This window comes from Callorhinus ursinus, unplaced genomic scaffold (assembly GCF_003265705.2).
Source record: "Callorhinus ursinus isolate GAN/ISIS: 27379988/994484 unplaced genomic scaffold, GSC_fseal_2.0 scaffold28, whole genome shotgun sequence".
NCBI lineage: Eukaryota > Metazoa > Chordata > Mammalia > Carnivora > Otariidae > Callorhinus > Callorhinus ursinus.
In genome coordinates this window covers 2,553,473-2,574,459 of record NW_027397090.1, presented here as the reverse complement: position 1 = coordinate 2,574,459, position 20,987 = coordinate 2,553,473, and the positions used below count along the sequence as shown (strand labels likewise).

The following is a 20,987-nucleotide window of genomic DNA, read 5'->3' as shown; positions in this document are numbered from 1 at the left end:
CCTATTCCTGAGTTTGGATCAACTTATTCTTTGTACTTCCAATGTCATGAAATATCTCTGAGAATTTTGTTCATGTGAAGTTTTTTGCTGGTGTCACTTCCTCTAGGATATTTTTATTTTTGTCACTACTGCTTTCTTCATTTATATCAATAAGTTCACCTTTAAAAGAAAATGTAACCTTTGTTATTATTATTTGACCGTTTAGGGAGCCATCCAGGGTCCTGAAGAGTTTGTGGAGGGGATGGCATTAGGACTGAAGGCACTAGTTGGTGGAGCTGTTGGTAAGAAAGAGAATGCCTGCCAGGTATGATTATGCTAGAAAGTAATGATACCTTTGCTTTTACTAAAAATAATTATCATTTCTGCTAGGTGGATTAGCTGGTGCTGCCTCCAAAATCACCAATGCTATGGCTAAGGGGGTGGCAGCCATGACTCTGGATGAAGACTATCAACAGAAGAGAAGAGAGGCCATGAATAAGCAACCAGCTGGTCTCAGAGAAGGCATCACTCGTGGAGGAAAAGGCTTAGTGTCTGTAAGAAATTTCCCAGGGTCGTGAACCCATCAGGGATTATCTTTTTTTTTTTTTTATTTGAGAGAGACAGCATGAGCAGGAGGGAGGGGCAGAGGGAGAGGGACAAGCAAACTCTTCGCTGAGCAGGGAGCCCGACCCGGGGCTCAGTCCCAGGACCTGAGCCAAAGGCAGACACTTAACTGACTGAGCCACCCAGGCACTCCTCAGGGAATATCTTTTAAAGCTACATTCTTCGAATAAGAAAATAGACATTTAACTTGCACTCCTTCAAGCATTATTTAGATATTGGAGGAGCAGTGAGTTGTGTCCTATATAAAATAAGTCAGTAGCCTCTAAAGCATTCTCTTTAGCTAAGATACTTAGGCAATGTATTTCTAGATGTATTTCTGTTTCAGTGCTTTCTAGATTCTTACGGTGTCTAGAAAGCAGAATTCTCTATTTTTTTGTAAGCCAGACTTGGTTCTTTAACATCATGACAAAGTTTTCGATTGTGCTTTTCCTCTAGGGTTTTGTAAGTGGCATAACAGGAATTGTTACAAAACCAATCAAAGGCAAGTATATTCCTTTGGGTGATCTATATTACCAGGTCTTTCACAAATTGATTCTGTTTTCGTTCTTGATCCACTTGCCTAAACCTTTGTCTTTTTTTCTTTCTAGGAGCTCAGAAAGAAGGAGCAGCTGGTTTCTTTAAAGGTGTTGGGAAGGGTTTAGTTGGAGCAGTAGCAAGGCCAACGGGAGGCATCATAGACATGGCCAGCAGTACATTTCAGGGAATAAAAAGGTAAGTTCTTTGGTGGAAGATCTGAGTAAAATGCTTAAAACTATGAGAAATAAAACAAATCAGCTGTATGACTTAAGGCCCTTAGTTTTGAACCTTATGGCAAGTTATGTATTATCTTCCTAATTCCCCTTTAAGCTGTTTCCTTTGTATCATTTCACCATCACAGAGCTCTCCTTTATTGGTCGTTCATTCCCAGCAGCCTTGGCAGGAGAGGTTTGGCAAGTTAAGCAAGCTTTTACTTACTTATTATAAGTACATTATAATAATGTAATGCTATATATATGATATACATATACTATATATATGTAATGCTATCTACATATATAATAATGTAATGCTACATATATGTATACACACACACACATACACACACACACCCATGAGTTATAAAATTAGCAAATGTAATTAGGAAGTAAAGAAGGGCATCTTAGATTCCTGGTTCAAACTCAGCTTGTGTTCCCCTCCCTTTATGATCTTACTTTGTTATGAAACTGTTACATCTATTTCCTTTATTTTTCTTCATTTGTGCAAATAATTTTAAAACATGCTCTCTCGGGGCACCTGGGTGGCTCAGTCGTTAAGCATCTGCCTTTGGCTCAGGTCATGATCCCAGGGTCCTGGGATCGAGCCCCACATCGGGCTCCCTGCTCCCTGCTCCCACTCCCCCTGCTTGTGTGCCCTCTCTCGCTGTGTCTCTTTCAAATAAATAAATAAAATCTTTAAAAAAAAAAATGTTCTCTCTTCTTCCAAGTTAAATTGAGCTTAGGATTGAAATTTGATAGTTGCACTATTTTTTTGTTTTGTTTTTTTTTAAAGATTTTATTTGTCAGAGAGAGAGAGTACAAGCAGGGGGAAGAGGCAGAGGCAGAGGGAGAAGCAGGCTTCCTACTGAGCAAGGAGCCCCATGTGGGACTCGATCCCGGGATGCCGGGATCATGACCTGAGCTAAAGGCAGCCACTTAACTGACTGAGCCACCCAGGTATCCTGATAGTTGCACTATTGTTATCTCTGCTTTAGAGATTTGTAACACATAAAACAGTTGATTAAATTCATGCTAATGGGACCTAACTTAGAAAGTTAGGTGGGTCAACATCTCCCTAATATATTCCTTCCTTCCTGCTTTATAGAGATAAGTAATGTCATCATATGAGCTGCTTCCCTCAAGTTAGTATTTCATATTGCTTACTATAATTGGGTGTTTTCAGTTTTGTAATTTAGAGTTAAGATGGGGGAAAAAGGTTCAATCTCTTCTACATGCAACTTTAAATTCACAAATAGAATTTGTTTACTTGTCATCAGGGAAGCTCAAAACTCAATGAAACATAAGTAATTCAAGATCTAGAGAGAGCTATACAAGTATATGCCCAGAGTTGCTAAAATAACCTTACATTTTCTAAAATTTTATAATCTGTACTAAGCTGCATTACCTTTAAGGATTAATGTAAAGTAAAACATTTTTAATAAAACATTTTTAATAAAAGTAAAAGTAAAACATTTTTAATAAAAATAAGACTAAGAACTATTGAAGATGTACTTGTGAAGAAGGATATTAAAAACAGAAAGGGGGTGCCTGGGTGGCTCAGTCGGTTAAGCATCTGCCTTCAGCTCAGGTCATGATCCCAGCATCCTGGGATCAGGCCCCGTGTTGGGCTCCCTGCTCAGTGGGAACCTGCTTCTCCCTCTCCCTACCACTCTCCCTGCTTGTACTCTCTTTCTGTCAAATAAATAAATAAAATCTTAAAAAAATAAGATAAAAATAAAACCAGAAAGGAAAAATGGGCTATGAGAATAATATATAAGAATATAAATGGGCGAATAAATCTAATTGAACTGTATAAAATCAAGATTGGAACCAAAATATTAAAAATAATAAGTTGCAATCTGAGAAGTGAATAATTGGCATTAAGCGTTTTCATATATTATTTACAAAGGGGATATGCTCTATATTCTACATAAGACGTGTATCAACTAGACACTCTTTTAATCACGCAAGGAACCAGAAACAAACATGATTGTCAAAGCTCCTGTCCACATACAGCTTACATTCTCTTGGGAGAGCAAGAAACAAAAATAGGTAAACTGATAAATATGATATGCTAAGTGGTGAAAAATGCTATGAAGGAAAATAAAGCAGCATGAAACATAAGAACATCCGAAGTGCTGAGGAGGAAAGTTGCTATCTTGTATACAAGACATTCAGGGCAGCTTTACTGGTAAGATTAAACTAGAGAAGAGCCCAACAGGAAGTAAGGGAGTGAGCCATGTGAGAAGAATGTCCCAGGCAGGAGGAATAACAAATAAAAAGCTCTGACGCAGGAGTATGCTTGAGAAATAGCAAACCCAGTGTACCCAGAGGAGAGAGTTGGAAAAGATGATAGTGGATAATGAGCAAGGGATCAGATCATATGGGCTTGGTAAATCACTGTTAAGGACTTAGGCTTTTTCTTAAGACAAGGAACCATTAGAAGGTTTTGGACAAGAAGAATGATGTGAGCTGGCTGCTGTTTATATTGAGAACAAATCATAGGGGGACCAGGGAAGCCACAGGGGAACACGAAAGAAGCCTTTGCAATAATCGATGTGAGAGGTAGTGGTGATGAGACCCATGTAGGCTAGACATTGGTAAGAAGGGGTCATGTTCTATTTGTATTTTGAATGTAGTGACAACAGGATTACTTAATAAATTGGATGTCACAAATAGAGTCATCATGGATAATTCTAAAGTTTTTTCTGAAACATTGGAAATACCGTATTGTCATTCCATTTAGGGAAGGAGGGAATTAGAAGTTTTGTTTTGAACATAATAAGTCTAAGCTATCTCTTAGACGTCCAAATGGGGACATCAAGTAATTGCTGAGTATAGGAGTCTGAAGTTCAAGAGGAAGGTGCAAGCTAGAGTTAAAAATTTGAAATGTGCAAGTTTATAACAGGGTGTTTAAAGCCACGGGATTGAATGCAATCACTTAGGGAATGAGACTAGGAAAGAAGAAAAAAACAGATCCAAGGACTTGGCCCCCAGGTCCACCAACACTGAGAAGTTGGGGAAAATAAAGGGAACCCAGCAACAGAAACTGAAAAGGAATGGCTATTAAAGTAAGGGGTATAATCAAGAAGGTGGTGTTCCCAAAGCTAAGAAACAGACAATCTCAGTTTATTCTGTTAAGAGGAAAGAGAAATCCCCACTTCCCCATTCATCTTAGTTAGAGTATTATAAGTTTGATTTGAAAAATAGATATGGAACTTAAAATAGGTATTATACCCACTCCTTACCTTTGCTGGAAATACTCTTTCTGTTGTATGGTTGCTTCCTATATTCATCAGCTATCTTCTCAGTGAGGCCTTCCACAGCCACCCTAAAATTTGATTTTGGCCCCTGTCCTGCCCCAAATACTTCATATCTCCCTTCCATCCTTACTTTTTGTTTCTCTTTAGCTTTTTTCACTACTTAATACACTATATATTTTTACCTTGCTTGTGAATTAGTAAGTTCTGTGAATGCAATAGCTCTTGTCTATTTCCAAAGCACGTAGAGTATTGCTTGACCTGTGGTAGGTTGTTTTTGTTTTTTTTAGTTGAGATAATTATAGAGTCACATGCAGTTGTAGAAATAATGTAGAGAGATCCTTTGTACACTGTGTTGTCTCCCTATGGCTGCTGTAACAAATTACCACGAGCTCGGTGGCCTGCACACTAAAACTTCATCCTCTTACAGGTCTGGAGGCGAAAAGTCAGATCAGGGTAGCAGCAAGGCTGCAATCCCTTGGGAGAGTAGAATTTGCATCTTGCCTCCTCCTGCTTCTGGTGCATTCCAAGCTCTGCCTTCATCTTCACATCACCTTCAACTCTGTAGGCCTGGACTCCCTCTGTGTCTCTCCTATGAGGACACTTGTGGTAGCTCTTAGGGCCCACCCACATAATCCAGGATCATCACCTCTTTTCAGAATCCTTCAGTTAGTCACATCCTCAGAGACTTTACCATATAAAATGACATTCAGGGGCGCCTGGGTGGCTCAGTTGTTAAGTGTCTGTCTTCAGCTCAGGTCATGATCCCAGGGTCCTGGGATCGAGTCCCACATTGGGCTCCCTGTGCAGTGGGAAGCCTGCTTCTCCCTCTCCCACTCCCCCTGCTTGTGTTCCCTCCCTCGCTCGCTCTCTTTCTCTCTCTGTTGAAAAATAAAATCTTTAAAAATAATAATAAAATGACATTCAGAAGTTCAGGGATCTGGGGGGGGAGGAGCAAGATGGTGGAGGAATAGGAGATCTGGATTTCGTCTGGTCCCAGGAATTCAGCTGGATAGGGAACAAACCATTCTGAACACCTACGAACTCAACAGGAGATCGAAGAAAAGAATAGCAACAACTCTCTGAACAGAAAAGCGACCACTTTCTGGAAGACAAAATGACAAGATGGAAAAAATCACCTCAAATAAAAGAACAAGAGGCAATACCAACTGCCAGGGACCTAATCAATACGGACATTAGTAAGATGTCGGAACTAGAGTTCAGAATGATGATTTTAAAGATAATAGCTGGGCTTGAAAAAAGCATGGACGTTATTAGAGAAACCCTCTCTGGAGAAATAAAAGAACTAAAATCTAACCAAGTCGAAATCAAAAAGGCTATTAATGAGGTGCAATCAAAAATGGAGGCTCTAACTGCTAGGATAAATGAGGCAGAAGACAGAATTAGTGATATAGAAGACCAAATGATGGAAAATAAAGCTGAGAAAAAGAGAGAGAAACAACTACTGGATCATGAGGGCAGACTTCGAGAGATAAGCAGTACCATAAGATGAAACAACATTAGAATAATTGGGATCCCAGAAGAAGAAGAAAGAGAGAGAGGGGCAGAAGGTATACTGGAGCAAATGATAGCAGAGAACTTCCCTAATTTGGGGAAGGAAACAGGCATCAAAATCCAGGAGGCACAGAGAACCTACCTCAAAATCAATAAAAATAGGTCAACACCCCGACATCTAATAGTAAAACTTACGAGTCTCAGAGACAAAGAGAAAATCCTGAAAGCAGCTCGGGAGAAAAGATCTGTAACCTACAACGGTAGAAACATTAGATTGGCAACAGACCTATCCACAGAGACCTGGCAGGCCAGGAAGGACTGGCATGATCTATTCAGAGCACTAAATGAGAAAAATATGCAGCCAAGAATCCAGCTAGGCTGTCATTGAAAATAGAAGGAGAGATAAACAGCTTCCAGGACAAACAAAAACTAAAGGAATTTGCAAACACGAAACCAGCCCTACAAGAAATATTGAAAGGGGTCCTCTGAGCAAAGAGAGAGCCTAAAAGCAACATAGACCAGAAGGGAACACAGACAATATACAGTAATAGTCACCCTACAGGCAATACAAGGGCACTAAATTCATATCTTTCAATAGTTACCCTGAATGTAAATGGGCTAAATGCCTCAATCAAAAGACACAGGTTATCAGATTGGATAAAAAAACAATACCCATCGATATGCTATCTGCAAGAGATTCATTTTAGCTCCAAAGACACTCCCAGATTGAAGGTGAAGGGGTGAAAAACCATTTACCATGCTAATGGACACCAAAGGAAAGCTGGGGTGGCAATCCTTATATCAGACAACTTAGATTTTAAACCAAAAACTGTAATAAGAGAGGAGGAAGGACACTATATCCTACTTAAAGGGTCTATCCACCAAGATCTAACAATTGTAAATATCTATGCCCCTAACATGGAAGCAGCCAATTATATAAGCCAATTAATAACAAAAGCAAAGAAACACATCGACAACAATACAATAATAGTGGGGGACTTTAACACCCCCCTCACCGAAATGGACAGATCATCTAAGCAAAAGATCAACAAGGAAATTAAGACTTTAAATGACACACTGGGCCAAATGGACTTCACAGACATATTCTGAACATTCCATCCCAAAGCAACGGAATACACATTCTTCTCTAGTGCCCGTGGAACATTCTCCAGAATAGATTACATCCTAGGTCACAAATCAGGACTCAACTGGTACCAAAAGATTGGGATCATACTCTGCATATTTTCAGACCACAATGCTTTGAAACTAGAACTCAATCACAAGAGGAAAGTCGGAAAGAACTCAAATACCTGGAGGCTAAAGAGCACCCTACTAAAGAATGAATGGGTCAACCAGGAAATTAAAGAATAATTTCAAAAAATTCATGGAAACAAATGAAAATGAAAACACAACTGTTCAAAATCTTTGGGATGCAACAAAGGCAGTTGTAAGAGGAAAGTAAATAGCAATACAAGACTTTCTCAAGAAACAAGAAAGGTCTCAAATACACAAACTAACCCTACAGCTAAAGGAGCTGGAGAAAGAACAGCAAATAAAGCCTGAACCCAGCAGGAGAAGAGAAATAATAAAGATCAGAGCGGAAATCAATGAAATAGAAACCAAAAGAACAGTAGAACAGATCAACGAAACTAGGAGCTGATTCTTTGAAAGAATTAATAAGATTGATAAACCCCTGGCCAGACTTACCAAAAAGAGAAGAGAAATGACCCAAATCAACAAAATCATGAATGAAAGAGGAGAGATCACAACCAACACCAAAGAAATACAAACAATTATAAGAACATATTATGAGCAACTCTATGCCAGCAAATTAGGTAATCTGGAAGAAATGAATGCATTCCTAGAGATATATCAACTACCAAAACTGAACCAGGAAGAAATAGAAAACCTGAACACACCTATAACCACTAAGGAAATTGAAGCAGTCATCAAAAATCTCCCAACAAACAAAAGCCCAGGGCCAGATGGCTTCCCAGGGAAATTCTACCAAACGTTTAAAGAAGAATTAATACTTATTCTTCTGAAACTGTTCCAAAAAAATAGAAATGGAAGGAAAACTTCCGAACTCATTTTATGAGGCCACCATTACCTTGACCCCCAAACCAGGCAAAGACCCCATCAAAAAGGAGAATTACAGACCAATATCCTTGAACATGGATGCAAAAATTCTCACCAAAATACTAGCCAATAGGATCTAACAGTAAATTAAAAGGATTATTCACCACGATCAGGTGAGATTTATCCCTGGGCTGCAAGGTTGGTTCAACATCTGCAAATCAATCAACATGATACAATACATTAATAAAAGAAAGAACAAGAATCATATGATCCTCTCAATAGATGCAGAAAAAGCATTTGACAAAGTACAACGCCCTTTCTTGATCAAAACTCTTCAGAATATAGGGATAGAGGATACATACCTCAATATCATAAAAGCCATCTATGAAAAACCCACAGCAAATATCATTCTCAATGGGGAAAAACTGAGAGCTTTCCCCCTGAGGTCAGGAACACGGCAGGGATGTCCACTATCATCACTGCTATTCAACATAGTATTACAAGTCCTAGCCACAGCAATCAGACAAAAAGAAATAAAAGGCATCCGAATGGGCAAGGAGGAAGTCAAACTCTCACTCTTCGTAGATATGATACGATACTGTATGTGGAAAACCCAAAAGACTCCACCCCAAAACTGCTAGAACTCATACAGGCACTCAGTAAAGTGGCAGGATATAAAAATCAGTGCACAGAAATCAGTGGCATTCCTTTACACCACCACCAAGACAGAAGAAAGAGAAATTAAGGAGTCGATCCCATTTACAATTGCCCTCCAAACCATAAGATACCTAGGAATAAATCTAACCAAAGAGGCAAAGGGTCTGTACTCAGAAAACTATAAAACACTCATGAAAGAAATTGAGGAAGACACAAAGAAATGGAAAAACGTTCCATGCTCATGGATTGGAAGAACAAATATTGTGAAGATGTCAATGCTACCTAGAGCAATCTGCACATTCAATGCAATCCCCATCAAAATACCATCCACTTTTTTGAAAGAAATGGAACAAATAATCGTAAAATTTGTATGGAATCAGAAAAGTCCCCCAATAGCCAGAGGAATGTTGCAGAAGAAAAGCAAATCTGGTGGCATCCCAATTCCAGATTTCAAGCTCTATTACAAAGCTGTTATCATCAAGACAGTATGGTACTGGCACAAAAACAGACACATGGATCAGTGGAACAGAATAGAGAGCCCAGAAATGGACCCTCAACTCTATGGACAACTTATCTTTGACAAAGCAGGAAAGAATGTCCAGTGGAAAAAAGACAGTCTCTTCAACAAATGGTGTTGGGAAAATTGGACAGCCACATGCAGAAGAATGAAACTGGACCATTTCCTACACCACACACAAAAATAGACTCCAAATGTTTGAAAGACCTAAACGTGAGACAGGAGTCCATCAAAATCCTGAAGGAGAACACAGGCAGCAACCTCTTCGACCTCAGCCGCATCAACTTCTTCCTAGAACCATCGCCAAAGGCAAGGGAAGCCAGGGCAAAAATGAACTATTGGGATTTCATCAAGATAAAAAGCTTTTGCACAGCAAAAGAAACAGTCCACAAAACCAAAAGACAACTGACAGGATGCGAGAAGATATTTGCAAATGACATATCAGGTAAAGGGCTAGTATCCAAAATCTATAAAGAACTTACCAAACTCAACACCCAAAGAACAAATAATCCAATCAAGAAATGGGCAGAAGACATGAACAGACATTTTTCCAAAGAAGACATCCAAATGATCAACAGACACATGAATAGGTGCTCCACATTGCTCGGCATCAGGGAAATCCAAATCAAAACCTCAATGAGATACCACCTCACAGCAGTCAGAATGGCTGAAATTAGACAGGAAACGACAGATGTTGGCGGGGATGTGGAGAAAGGGGAACCCTCCTACACTGTTGGTAGGAATGCAACCTGGTACAGCCACACTGGAAAACAGTATGGAGGTTCCTCAAACAGTTGAAAATAGAGCTACCATATGATCCAGCAATTGCACTACTGGGTATTTACCCCAAAGATACAAATGTAGGCATCCAAAGGGGTACGTGCACCCCGATGTTTATAGCAGCAATGTCCACAATAGCCAGATTGTGGAAAGGGCCAAGATGTCCATCGACAGATGAGTGGATAAAGAAGAAGTGGTACAGGGCGCCTGGGTGGCTCAGTTGGTTGGGCGACTGCCTTCGGCTCAGGTCATGATCCTGGAGTCCCGGGATCGAGTCCCGCATCGGGCTCCCTGCTCAGCAGGGAGTCTGCTTCTCCCTCTGACCCTCTTCCCTCTCGTGCTTTCTATCTCTCATTCTCTCTCTCAAATAAATAAATAAAATCTTTAAAAAAAAAATTTAAAAAAAAAAAAAGAAGTGGTACACACACACACACACACACACACACACACACACACACACACACTGGAATATTATGCAGCCATTAAAAGGAGTAAATTCCTGCCATTTGCAACGATGTGGATGGAACTGGAAGGTATTATGCTGAGCGAAATAAGTCAATCAGAGAAAGACATGTATGATATGACCTCGGGCGCCTGGGTGGCTCAGTCGGTTAAGCGTCTGCCTTCGGCTCAGGTCATGATCCTGGGGTCCTGGGATCGAGTCCCGCGTCGGGCTCCCTGCTCTTTGGGGAGCCTGCTTCTTCCTCTCCTCCCCACTTGTGCTCTCTCACTATCTCTGTCTCTCTCTCTCAAATAAATAAAATCGAAAAAAAAAAAATTTTAAAAAAAAGAAAGACATGTATGATATGACCTCACTGATATGAGGAATTCTTAATCTCAGGAAAGAAACTTAGGGTTGCTGGAGTGGGTGGGGGTGGGAGGGATGGGGTGCCTGGGTGATAGACATTGGGGGGGGCATGTGCTATGGTGAGTGCTGTGAATTGTCTAAGACTGTTGAATCACAGACCTGTACCTCTGAAATAAATAATACATTATACGTTAAAAAAAAAAAAAGATAGCAGGCGGGGAAAAGTGAAGAGGGGGAGATTGGAGGGGAGACGAACCATGAGAGACTATGGACTCTGAAAAACAAACTGCGGGTTCTAGAGGGGAGGGGGCTGGGGGGATGCATTAGCCTGGTGATGGGTATTAAAGAGGGCACATTCTGCATGGATCACTGGGTGTTATAAGCAAACAATGAATCATGGAACACTACATCAAAAACTAATGATGTAATGTATGGTGATTAACATAACATAATAATAAAAAAATAGAAGTTCAGGGATCTAGTCTGATTTCTTCAGGAACCACCTTCGAGACCACTACATAGGTTTTGCCCAGATTTCAGGCTAACACGTTTTGCATAACCATTGTGTAATATCACAACCAGGATATTGATGTTGATGCAATCTATCGAATTTATTCAGATTTTCCCACTTTGATTTGCACTCATTGGCATGTATATGCTCTCATGCCATACAGTTTCGTTACCTGTGCATGTTCACATATCCACCAGTCTGGATACTAAACAATTCCCAGCACCACACAGATACTTCACATTGCCCTTTCACAACTCATCTACCTCCCTCCCTCAGACCCCTGGAATCTTTAATGCTCCTTTAAACACCTTTTTATAGTCTAGTTAAAATTGAGATAGAATTCATATGCTATAAGAAATAGGCGTTCTAAAGTGCATTTTATTGGGTTTTAGCATTCACAAGATCGTACAAGTTTCAGCACTATCTAATTCCAGAACATTTTCACTCTAGAGAAAACCCTGTGCTTGTCAGCAGTTACTCACCATGTCTTTTCCTCTCAGCCAGTAGCAACTACTATTCTACTTTCTGTCTGTAGATTGACCTATTTTGGACATTTCAAATAAATGGGATCATATGATGTGTGGCCTTTTCTAGCATTATGATGCTTTCAAGGTTCATCCATGTTGTAGCATAATGGGACCATCATTCTTTTTATGGCTAAATAATATTCCATTCTATGGATAGACGACCTTTGGTTATGTGTTCATTAGCTGATGGGTATTTAGATTGTTTTTAGTCTTTGTTATGAGCAATGATGCTAAAAACAATGTTTTAAGTTTTTATGTGGACATATGCTTTCAGTTCTTGTCGGTTTTTCTTTAGAAGTAGAATTGCTCTGCTCGGTCAGTTTGGTAACCTATATGTTTAACTTTCTGAGCAATTGCCCAGCTGTTTTCCACAGCAGCTACACTATTTTATATCCCCACCAAAAATTTAGAAGTTTCCAATTTCTCTACATCCTCTGTAATACTATTTTCCATTTTGCTTTTTTTTTTTATAGCTAATCTATTTGGTGAAGTAATATCTCAGTGTGGCTTTGATTTGCATTTCTTAACGATGTAGAGCACTCACTTCATTTTGCTTATTGGTCATTTATATATCTTTCCTGGTGAAATGTCTATTCTGATCCTTTTATGTTTTTTAATTGGGTTGATTATGATTTTGCTGTTGAATTGTAAGAGTTCTTTATTCTGGAAAGTAGACACTATTTTCTCCCATTTCTGTATTGTCTTTTAGCTTTTTTGCTAGTGCCTTTTGATGAAGTCTGATGTATCTTTATCTTCTTTGGTTGCTTGTGTTTTTGCTGTCATACCTAAGAAAGCATTACTTACTCTAAAGTCATGAAGATTTACATCTAAAACTGAGTTACAGTTTTAGCCCTTAAGTTCAGGTCTTTGATTCATTTTAATTTTTAAATTTTGTATGCAATGAGAGGTTGGAGAGGTTGGGTCCATACTTACTCTTTTGTATGTGCAAATATAGTTGTCCCAGCACCAATTTTCAAAAGGACTGCATTTTCCCTATAGAATGGTCTTCCCACTCTCTTCCAAAATCAAGTGACTATTAATTTGAGTTTTTTTCTAGATTTCTCCGTTTTATCCTATTGATCTGTATGTTTATCCTTAATCCAATACACATTGTTTTGATTTCCGTAGCTGTGTAGTAAGCTTTAATACCAGTGTGGGTCCTCTTCTTCTTTTTCAAGATTGTTTAGATATTCTCTGAATCACTTGAATTATCATGACTTTAGGATCAGTTAATTTCTGCAGAAAGGGACAGCGGGAGTTTTGAATAGTGATTGTATTGAATCAAGGTAAGTTTGGAGATTATTGCCATCTTAACAATATTAAGTCTCCCAGTGAATGAAAATGGATGTCTGTCCATTAATTTGGGTCTTTAATTTTTTTCAATGATGTTTTGTAGTTTTCAGTATTCATGTCTTAAATTTATTTCTAAGTATTATCTTTGGTCTATTATAAATGGAATTGTTTTAATTTCATTTTTGGATTGTGTATTGCTAGTATATAGAAATACTAGTTTTTGTATATTGAACTTTTATTCTGCAACTGGCGCGAGCCAAGCTACTCATGCTGTTTGACAAAGTCCAAGTATGGGGGACAATCCTGAAAATCAGGAGACTCCACAGCTGGCTCCTGCTACTTCCTTTCCTTTTATTTGTGGCAATCTTTATAATCATGGGATTTTTTTCTGGGGTTTCATGATAAAATGATTTATAAATTTAGTTATGCCTATGCAAGCAATCATAATGAAACTGATTCCAATAAGGCCGACGATGGGCCAAGAAGTAAAAATACCCAATGTCCTCCAATCTGTAAGGGAGCTGTTGGATCCAGGCCCAGTAAAAATTCCTATTGATGAGATTCTCAGGCACCTCTGAAACATCAGGATTCTAGGAAAGGAAAATCTCTTGTCATTCCCACAGTACAGGGACCTCCCTATGTTGCATACAAAATAGGAGGCCACCTTTGGTATGCCCCTCGAGGCAAGCCCTCGAGTAGGATTAACTTCCTTACCCCTACTCCTCCTATTCCTTATAATGGAGTTGATAATGAGGACATGAACAAATGGTGTAAGATTAAAGGAAAAAAGGGTGCGGGCATCATCTGTCAACCTCTGGGTAAGATTAAGAGGAGTAATCCTCCGTGGTGTCTATGGACCAAGGACAAGAGATGAAAACATATAGAAATGGAATAAGTACTTTGATAAGATAGGGTGCACACATTGTGAGCTGCCTTTGGAGAAAGAATAAACTTTAGATAAACCTTTGAGCAAGAGTAAAAATAGAATTTTTTTGCTTTAGCACACAATAGCAGATAGGTCACTCTTTGTCTCGCACTGTCACGCTCTGTTTAGCACCTTTGTTTTTAAATCCGAAATGGTTGCGATAAAATGTAAAAAACAAAATCACATGTTATGAAAGAATGGAAAAACAAGGAGATATTCTAATGAATAAATAAAGTCCCTCCGAGGCTATCAGGAGGAGATGCTTATAACCTGATCCTGTGTCTGTGTCTCCTCACTCGCTGACGCCATCCTTTCCTTCAAGAAACCCTTTCCTGCTGGAGCTGGACTCCGGCATGCAATCTTACCAAACTTGTTTGTTAGCTCTAATAGTTAGATTCCTTAAGGTTTTATATATATAAAATCATGCCATCTAAAAATAAAAGTAGTTTTAGTTCTTCCTTTCCAATCTAAATGCCATTTGTTTCTTCTTCTTGCTTAATTATCTTGGCTAGAATTCTAGTACAATGTTGAATAGAAGTACCAAGAGCAGTCATGCCTGTCTTGCTCCTGATTTTAGGGGAGAAAGCTTTCAGTCTTAAACCATTAATTATGATGAGAGCCATGGCTTTTTTTGTAGATATCCTCTATCAGGTTGAAGAAGTTCCTTTCTATTTTGTGTTTTGAGTGCCTATATCATGAAAGGATGTTGGGTTTTGTTAGATGCTTTTCCTGTATTAATTAAATTGGCATTGTTTGTTTTTTCTGTTCTTTTATTAATATAGTATATTGCATTAATTGATTTTCATATGTTGAACCAACATTGCCTACCTCAAATAAATCCCACTTGGTCATGGTATATAATCTTTTTTATGTGCTGCTAGATTTAGTTTACTAACGTTTTATTGAGGGTTTTTTTGCATATGTATTCACAAGGGACATTGGTCTGTAGTTTTTTGTGATCTTTGCCTGGTTTTGGTATTAGGGTAATATTGTCTTCATAGAATGATGAGGAAGTGTTCCCTTCTCTTCATTTTTTGGGAAGAGTTTGTGGAGGAATTACATTAATTTTTCTTTAAACATTTGATAAAATTCATCAGTGAAGCCATTTGGATTTGACTTTTATTTCTGGTAAGTTTTTTGATTACTACTTCAGTCTCTTTATTTGACAAAAGTCTTAATCAGATTGTTTCTTCAGTCAGTTGAAGTCTTCTTTTTTTTCTTTGCCATTTTCATTGACTCTGTCAGAGAACCAATATTTTGTTTCATTGATCCCCTCCATTGTTTTCCTGTTTATCTCTGCTCTAATTTTCTTTTCTGCCCTAATTTTTCTTACTTCCTTCCTTCTGCCTGCTTCAGGTATAGTTTCCTTTTCTTTCTCCAGTTTCTCAAGGTGTAAATTTAGATTATTGATTTGGTATCTTTCTTCTTTTTAAGTGTTAGGCATTCACAGCTATAAATCACTCTGTAAACACTGTCTTTGCCATATCCCATAAGTTTTGGTATGTTGTGTTTGTTTTCATTTGTCTCAAAGTAGTTAACTTTCCTTGGTTATTTTTCTTGGACCTTCTGCTGTTCAGTTCTCACAAATTTGTGAATTGCCCAAATTTCCTTCTCTTACAAATTTCCAATTTTACTCTGTGTGGCCTCTAACTATACTTTATGTTTCAGTATTTCTATATTTATTAAGACATGTTTTAGGGCCTAATACATGGTGTCCTAGAAAGTATTCTGTGTGCACTTGAGAAAAATAAGTAGTTTCCTGTTGTTGAATTAAATGTTTTCTGTATAGATGTCGGTTAGATCTAGTTGGATTATAGTGTTAATTCAAGTTTTCTATTCCCTTGCTGATCTTATATGTAGTATTCATTATTGAAAGTAGGATATAGAAATAACTATTACTATTGATTTTTTTTTTCTCTTCTCATTTCTGCCAGTTTTTGCTTCATGTATTTGGGAGCTCTGTTGTTAAGTACTTATGTGTTCATAATTTTTATATCTTCTTGATGTATTAACTTTTCTTATAAAATGTCCTTCTTTGTATTTAATGAGAATTTTTTGTTTAAAGTCTAATTTTCTTCTAAACTTGGTATGGCTATTGCAGCTCTCTTTTGGTTACTATTTACATGGTATATCTTTTTCCAACCTTTCATTTTCAATTTACTTTCATCTTTGACTCTAAAGTGAATCTTTTTTGAACAGCATATAGTTAAATCATATTTTTTATCCATTCTGCCAATTTCTGCTTTGTAATTGGAGAACTTACCCATATGTATGTGTTATACGTATGGACACATTATGTGGTAAGCTCTTAATGTTTATTGAATCTGTGAATATTTGTTGAATGAATGAACAAACAAATGGACATTCTCATGTAGGTCCATACAGTCAAAAATGTTAAATTATTATAGTACCAAATTTAGCAATGCGTGTGTATATTTCAAACAGTGAGTGTATGTCAAGCCCAGGTGGGACTATGAGGAATGTTAGGGTATTTGAACATTAGAAAAGCATACATGTAATGTGATTTATAGCAATAATAGATTGAAAGAGATTAACTATATGAAGACAGCAATGACCAGGAAGGAATTTCTTATTTAAAATTCATTGCCCATTCAAGATTTTTTAAAAAAATAATAACAACTATAAACAAACTAGGAGCAGAAATGAATGTCCTTGGTTTGACAAAATGTGCCTTTAAAAAACAAAAGAAAAACATGTTAATAGTGTTTCTTCATGGAGAACTTTTAGAAGCTTTCCCTTTAAATTTAGAAATGAGACAGGGTTGCCTACAATCCCCTCTTACATTTAGCATTGTATTGTTGTACTTAGCATTGAACTGGAAGAACCAGACAGTATAATAGGAAAAGAAATTAAGTCTTAAATCAGAGAAAAAAGAAAAAGCAGTATTCATTTGCTGATTCTGATTATTGTCTACAAAGAAAGTCCAAGACAATCTATAAACAAACTTCTTTACAAGTCGACATTTTTCTAGAGAATTTACATTAGTGTCATAAAGACGAATTTTAAAGTAGAGACATGATGTAATAGTCTTATCCAAAAGAAGATTCTGTTTTGGGACACCTGGGTGGCTTAGTCGTTGAGCGTCTGCCTTCGGCTCAGGTGGTGATCCCAGGGTCCTGGGATTGAGCCTCATATCGGGCTGCCTGCTTAATGGGAAGCCTGCTTCTCCCACTCCCCCTGCTTATGTTCCCTCTCTCTCTCTGTCTGTCAAATAAATAAAATCTTAAAAAAAAAAAAAAAGATTCTTTTTAGTAGTTGCATTTTAAAGTGTACTTAAGAGTTTTTGAATAATTTTTATAATCAAGTTATATATTTTTTTCCTGTAGAGCTACAGAGACTTCTGATGAAGTGGAGAGCCTGCGACCCCCTCGATTCTTTAATGAGGATGGAGTTATCAGACCTTACAGGTTGAGGGATGGGACTGGAAACCAGATGTTACAGGTGGGTGAAGAAATATCTTACACATTAAGATTAATTTAGTCAATTTCACTTCATTAAAAGTAGTTAAATAATATTTCAAATATGTTAGATTATTTGGGTTTTTATGTTTTATTTAATTCTGTTTATAAGTTTCTTATATTTACTTAGGTTTTAATGTACATTTATTTACTATAAGATCTTTTTTCTTTTTTACAGGCATCAAAAAGTTTGATATGAAAACAGTTAATGCATGACTTTGCAAGTGAAAGCCAACAGTAGATTTTAGTCTTAAAATTTACGAACTACGTACAGCTGTTTCAGTATTTTGAATACAAAGAAAAGCTTTTGTATTGGTAACTTTTTGTATAGGATTTTAGTAAATCTGATCTTTTTATAGGGTATCCTTAGTTCTGTACCGGATTTGCTAGATTTGTTGAACACCATTGTGCCTTATGTACCCTCATAGTTGGTGGTACTTATTTAACCAATTAAACCATTTCTGTTTAGGGTACTTCCTTCTGCATATCAAGCCACTAGTAGCTTTTACACAGTTCTCATGTCCACTTGGGCATGGTTAAGGAAAAAACCAGTACCACTGCTGTTGGCTACTTTTTGGGTTCTTAGGCTTTTCTTTTGAAGATACTCCACTGGCCTTGACCCTCTTCCTGCCTTATGCTTGTGTAGTCTATTTAAAATCTGTGGAATCTGATAAGCGGTTCACATGAAAGCCAACATCTTTTATTAAGGAAAATTAGATTTGAAACAAATCTACACCCACCATTTGAAGGTAGAATATTTTATCTAAAATAATAGATACTTTTCTTACTTTGAAAACTGGACTTTTTAAAATTTGGATTATGGTGTAGGTAATATACCATAATAGATCATACCAATTTAAAGTTATTTCATCTGTGGTTTAGATGTCGACTAATGAATTAAATCATTTGTTTGCAAACAGAGAAGGAGTCATTATGTATATAAAGACCTGAAAATATTTGTAGTAATAATAAACTATGGGATATGGTCCTTCCTTTATAGCCTTGATATTTTAAATATTGTCATGTCTAAAATGATCATGGTAAATATTTAAAACTTCAATACTTTACCCACTATGTGCAGAGTATATAATTTTGCATAAAATGTACTTCCATCTAATATAGTAAAACATAACCATTGAGATAATGTGTTTTAGTAAAGTGACAGTGTATTTAAAATGTTTTTAAAGCATCAAAATAATTGCATATTGGGACAGAAGTGGCAATCTAGGGAGAGGTTGTGCTCTAAAAGGCATTTTGTGCAATCTCTACAATGACAGTATATCATTCTTTGGAAGATGGAGATGGTGCAGAAGTCACCCGTGGTTAATACAATTGAAAATAAACTTCAATTCCTGCCTTCCCTTTTTAGGGAAGTAACATGTTACTTACATTAGTAGCTTATGTTAATAACATACTACTGACATTTTACTGGACTGAATATTAGATCACCTATTGAAAAACTAAAAATATTTCTTGAGAAACTTTTAACAAATTCAGTAAGAAGTAAGGATAAATAGTGAGGAGAATTTAGAAATGCATCCTCATTATTAGGAGATAGATTATGATAAATAAGAAAGCCATGAGATGCCAGAAATTTCTCTCAGTTGATAACTTGATTTTAGTGACAAGTAAATTTATTTTATACCTTCATTAATGGTTTGCTAAAGCTTTAAACTTTGGGGTTTAAAGGCCACATGACCTTTGTGTGTTTTAAAGGTACATACTATTTTTGGTAGGCCAGTTTTAGTACTAACTGCTAAAAGAGCTATTTAAATGACTTAAACCTCACAATCCTTGTCAGCTATTTTACTTGTTTTTCAGCAAGAGTATTATTAAACACAATATTAGCTGGAATACCTATAGGAATTCACCAGAGGCCTTAGGATGATTGTGGTAGCATTGTTCTCTTACAGGTGTAAGAAGTAGGTTGTTGGTTTGGTGGTAATGGTGCTTTTTTAATCAAAACTCTATTATTAGCAAATAGTTTACAATACATGAGTGCCAGTACTGTAGAAAAAAAGCAGATGACATAGAAACAGGATTTAAAATCTCATCTGGAAAGATTTAATCTAAGTGGTTTAACATTGGTGCCTTAGAAAATGTTTAATACTTTAAATGTTTCTCCTTTTATTTTCTAATTCTCTAAAAAAAAGGTACTCTATGTTCAGTAAATTATGTGGCGTATATATAATTAAATATAAAATACACTCCTTGGTTGTATGCCTTTGTATCTAGAAAGAAGTACCGTATTATAGTGCCTCCTACTAGTCAATTCAAGTTACCTACTAGAGAAATAGAATAATAATTCTCATATATTCATGGAATACCTTACTGGTATCATCCAACTATTTTATCCAATGAGGGTACCAACCAGTAGGTTCAGTCTTAGGTCTATTAAGTTATGGAATATTATATCTGTAATAACTGCCCTACTCAGATCTGAACTCTGCCTTAAGATTATTCTGACTCCTTGAACATTTCATAATTTTACATGTTTTGCAAGCATTTTGCCATGCTTAACTAACCTTTGTGCTTCTTTTTTCCTCTACCATGCTTACAGAAAATTCAGGTCTACAGGGAGTGGATTATGACTCACAGTAGCAGTAGTGATGATGATGATGATAATGATGATGATGATGATGATTAGTCAGATCTGAAATGTTAAATTCATATGTTCTTTGTCATTTTATTTGGAATGTTTTATTAACATGTTTTGTATGACTGCTACCATAATGCCCCTATGTCCAGTTTTAGGGAATTTAAATCTTTTTCCTTTTAAAATGTTTTTCTACATATTTACAGAAAGCAAAGTAATTGCATTATTTAAGCACAGAAAAAATGTATTCTACATCTAAAGTAGGGCATACTGTATATTCTAGCATTTGCTTACATATGTTTTGTAGCTTTGCAATGCAGAGTTTATCTTTAAGATTTAAAGTTAAACTTAATTATTTTTTAATGTTCACTAATTTTATTTTCAATTATCTGCTTATTAGCAAAATGCCATTTTTAATATTCTCTGTAAGTTTTCTGGGCTGTAATGTAATGCCATTGCATTAAAAAAAAGAATAGTAATAGCTAGTCAATATTTTATATTTAGCATTTTAAAAGTATTTTTGTCAAATTTCTTTTAATAATAAACTTATATAACTTCAAGCAATATGAATTTGTTGTTCTATTCGAAAACCATATAGGTTGTACTGCTATTATAAGGAGCGTTCATGATTTGTTATGGAAATTAGACAGTGACATAATTTATAGTCTTAGAATGAAAAAGGAAGTTCTGTTCTTTGGTTCAC

General features: G+C 36.8%; 1 protein-coding gene across 5 annotated transcripts in view; it reads left to right on the top strand.

Annotated features, from left to right (window-relative positions):
* VPS13A (vacuolar protein sorting 13 homolog A) overlaps positions 1-20,987 on the top strand; it is a 267,302-nt gene that overhangs the window by 225,751 nt on the left and 20,564 nt on the right. Inside the window, exons 64-70 of one of the 5 annotated variants that reach the window (XR_012374024.1) lie at positions 206-281; positions 370-533; positions 1,039-1,084; positions 1,191-1,314; positions 17,557-17,671; positions 17,867-18,437; positions 20,249-20,267. Coding sequence is in view for 3 of the 5 variants with exons in the window: in XM_073878048.1 (XP_073734149.1) it covers positions 206-281; positions 370-533; positions 1,039-1,084; positions 1,191-1,314; positions 17,557-17,671; positions 20,249-20,335 (612 nt within the window). In the remaining 2 variants the exon portion in view is untranslated. The other 4 variants (XM_073878048.1, XM_025891367.2, XM_025891365.2 and 1 more) reach the window with 4 other exon arrangements.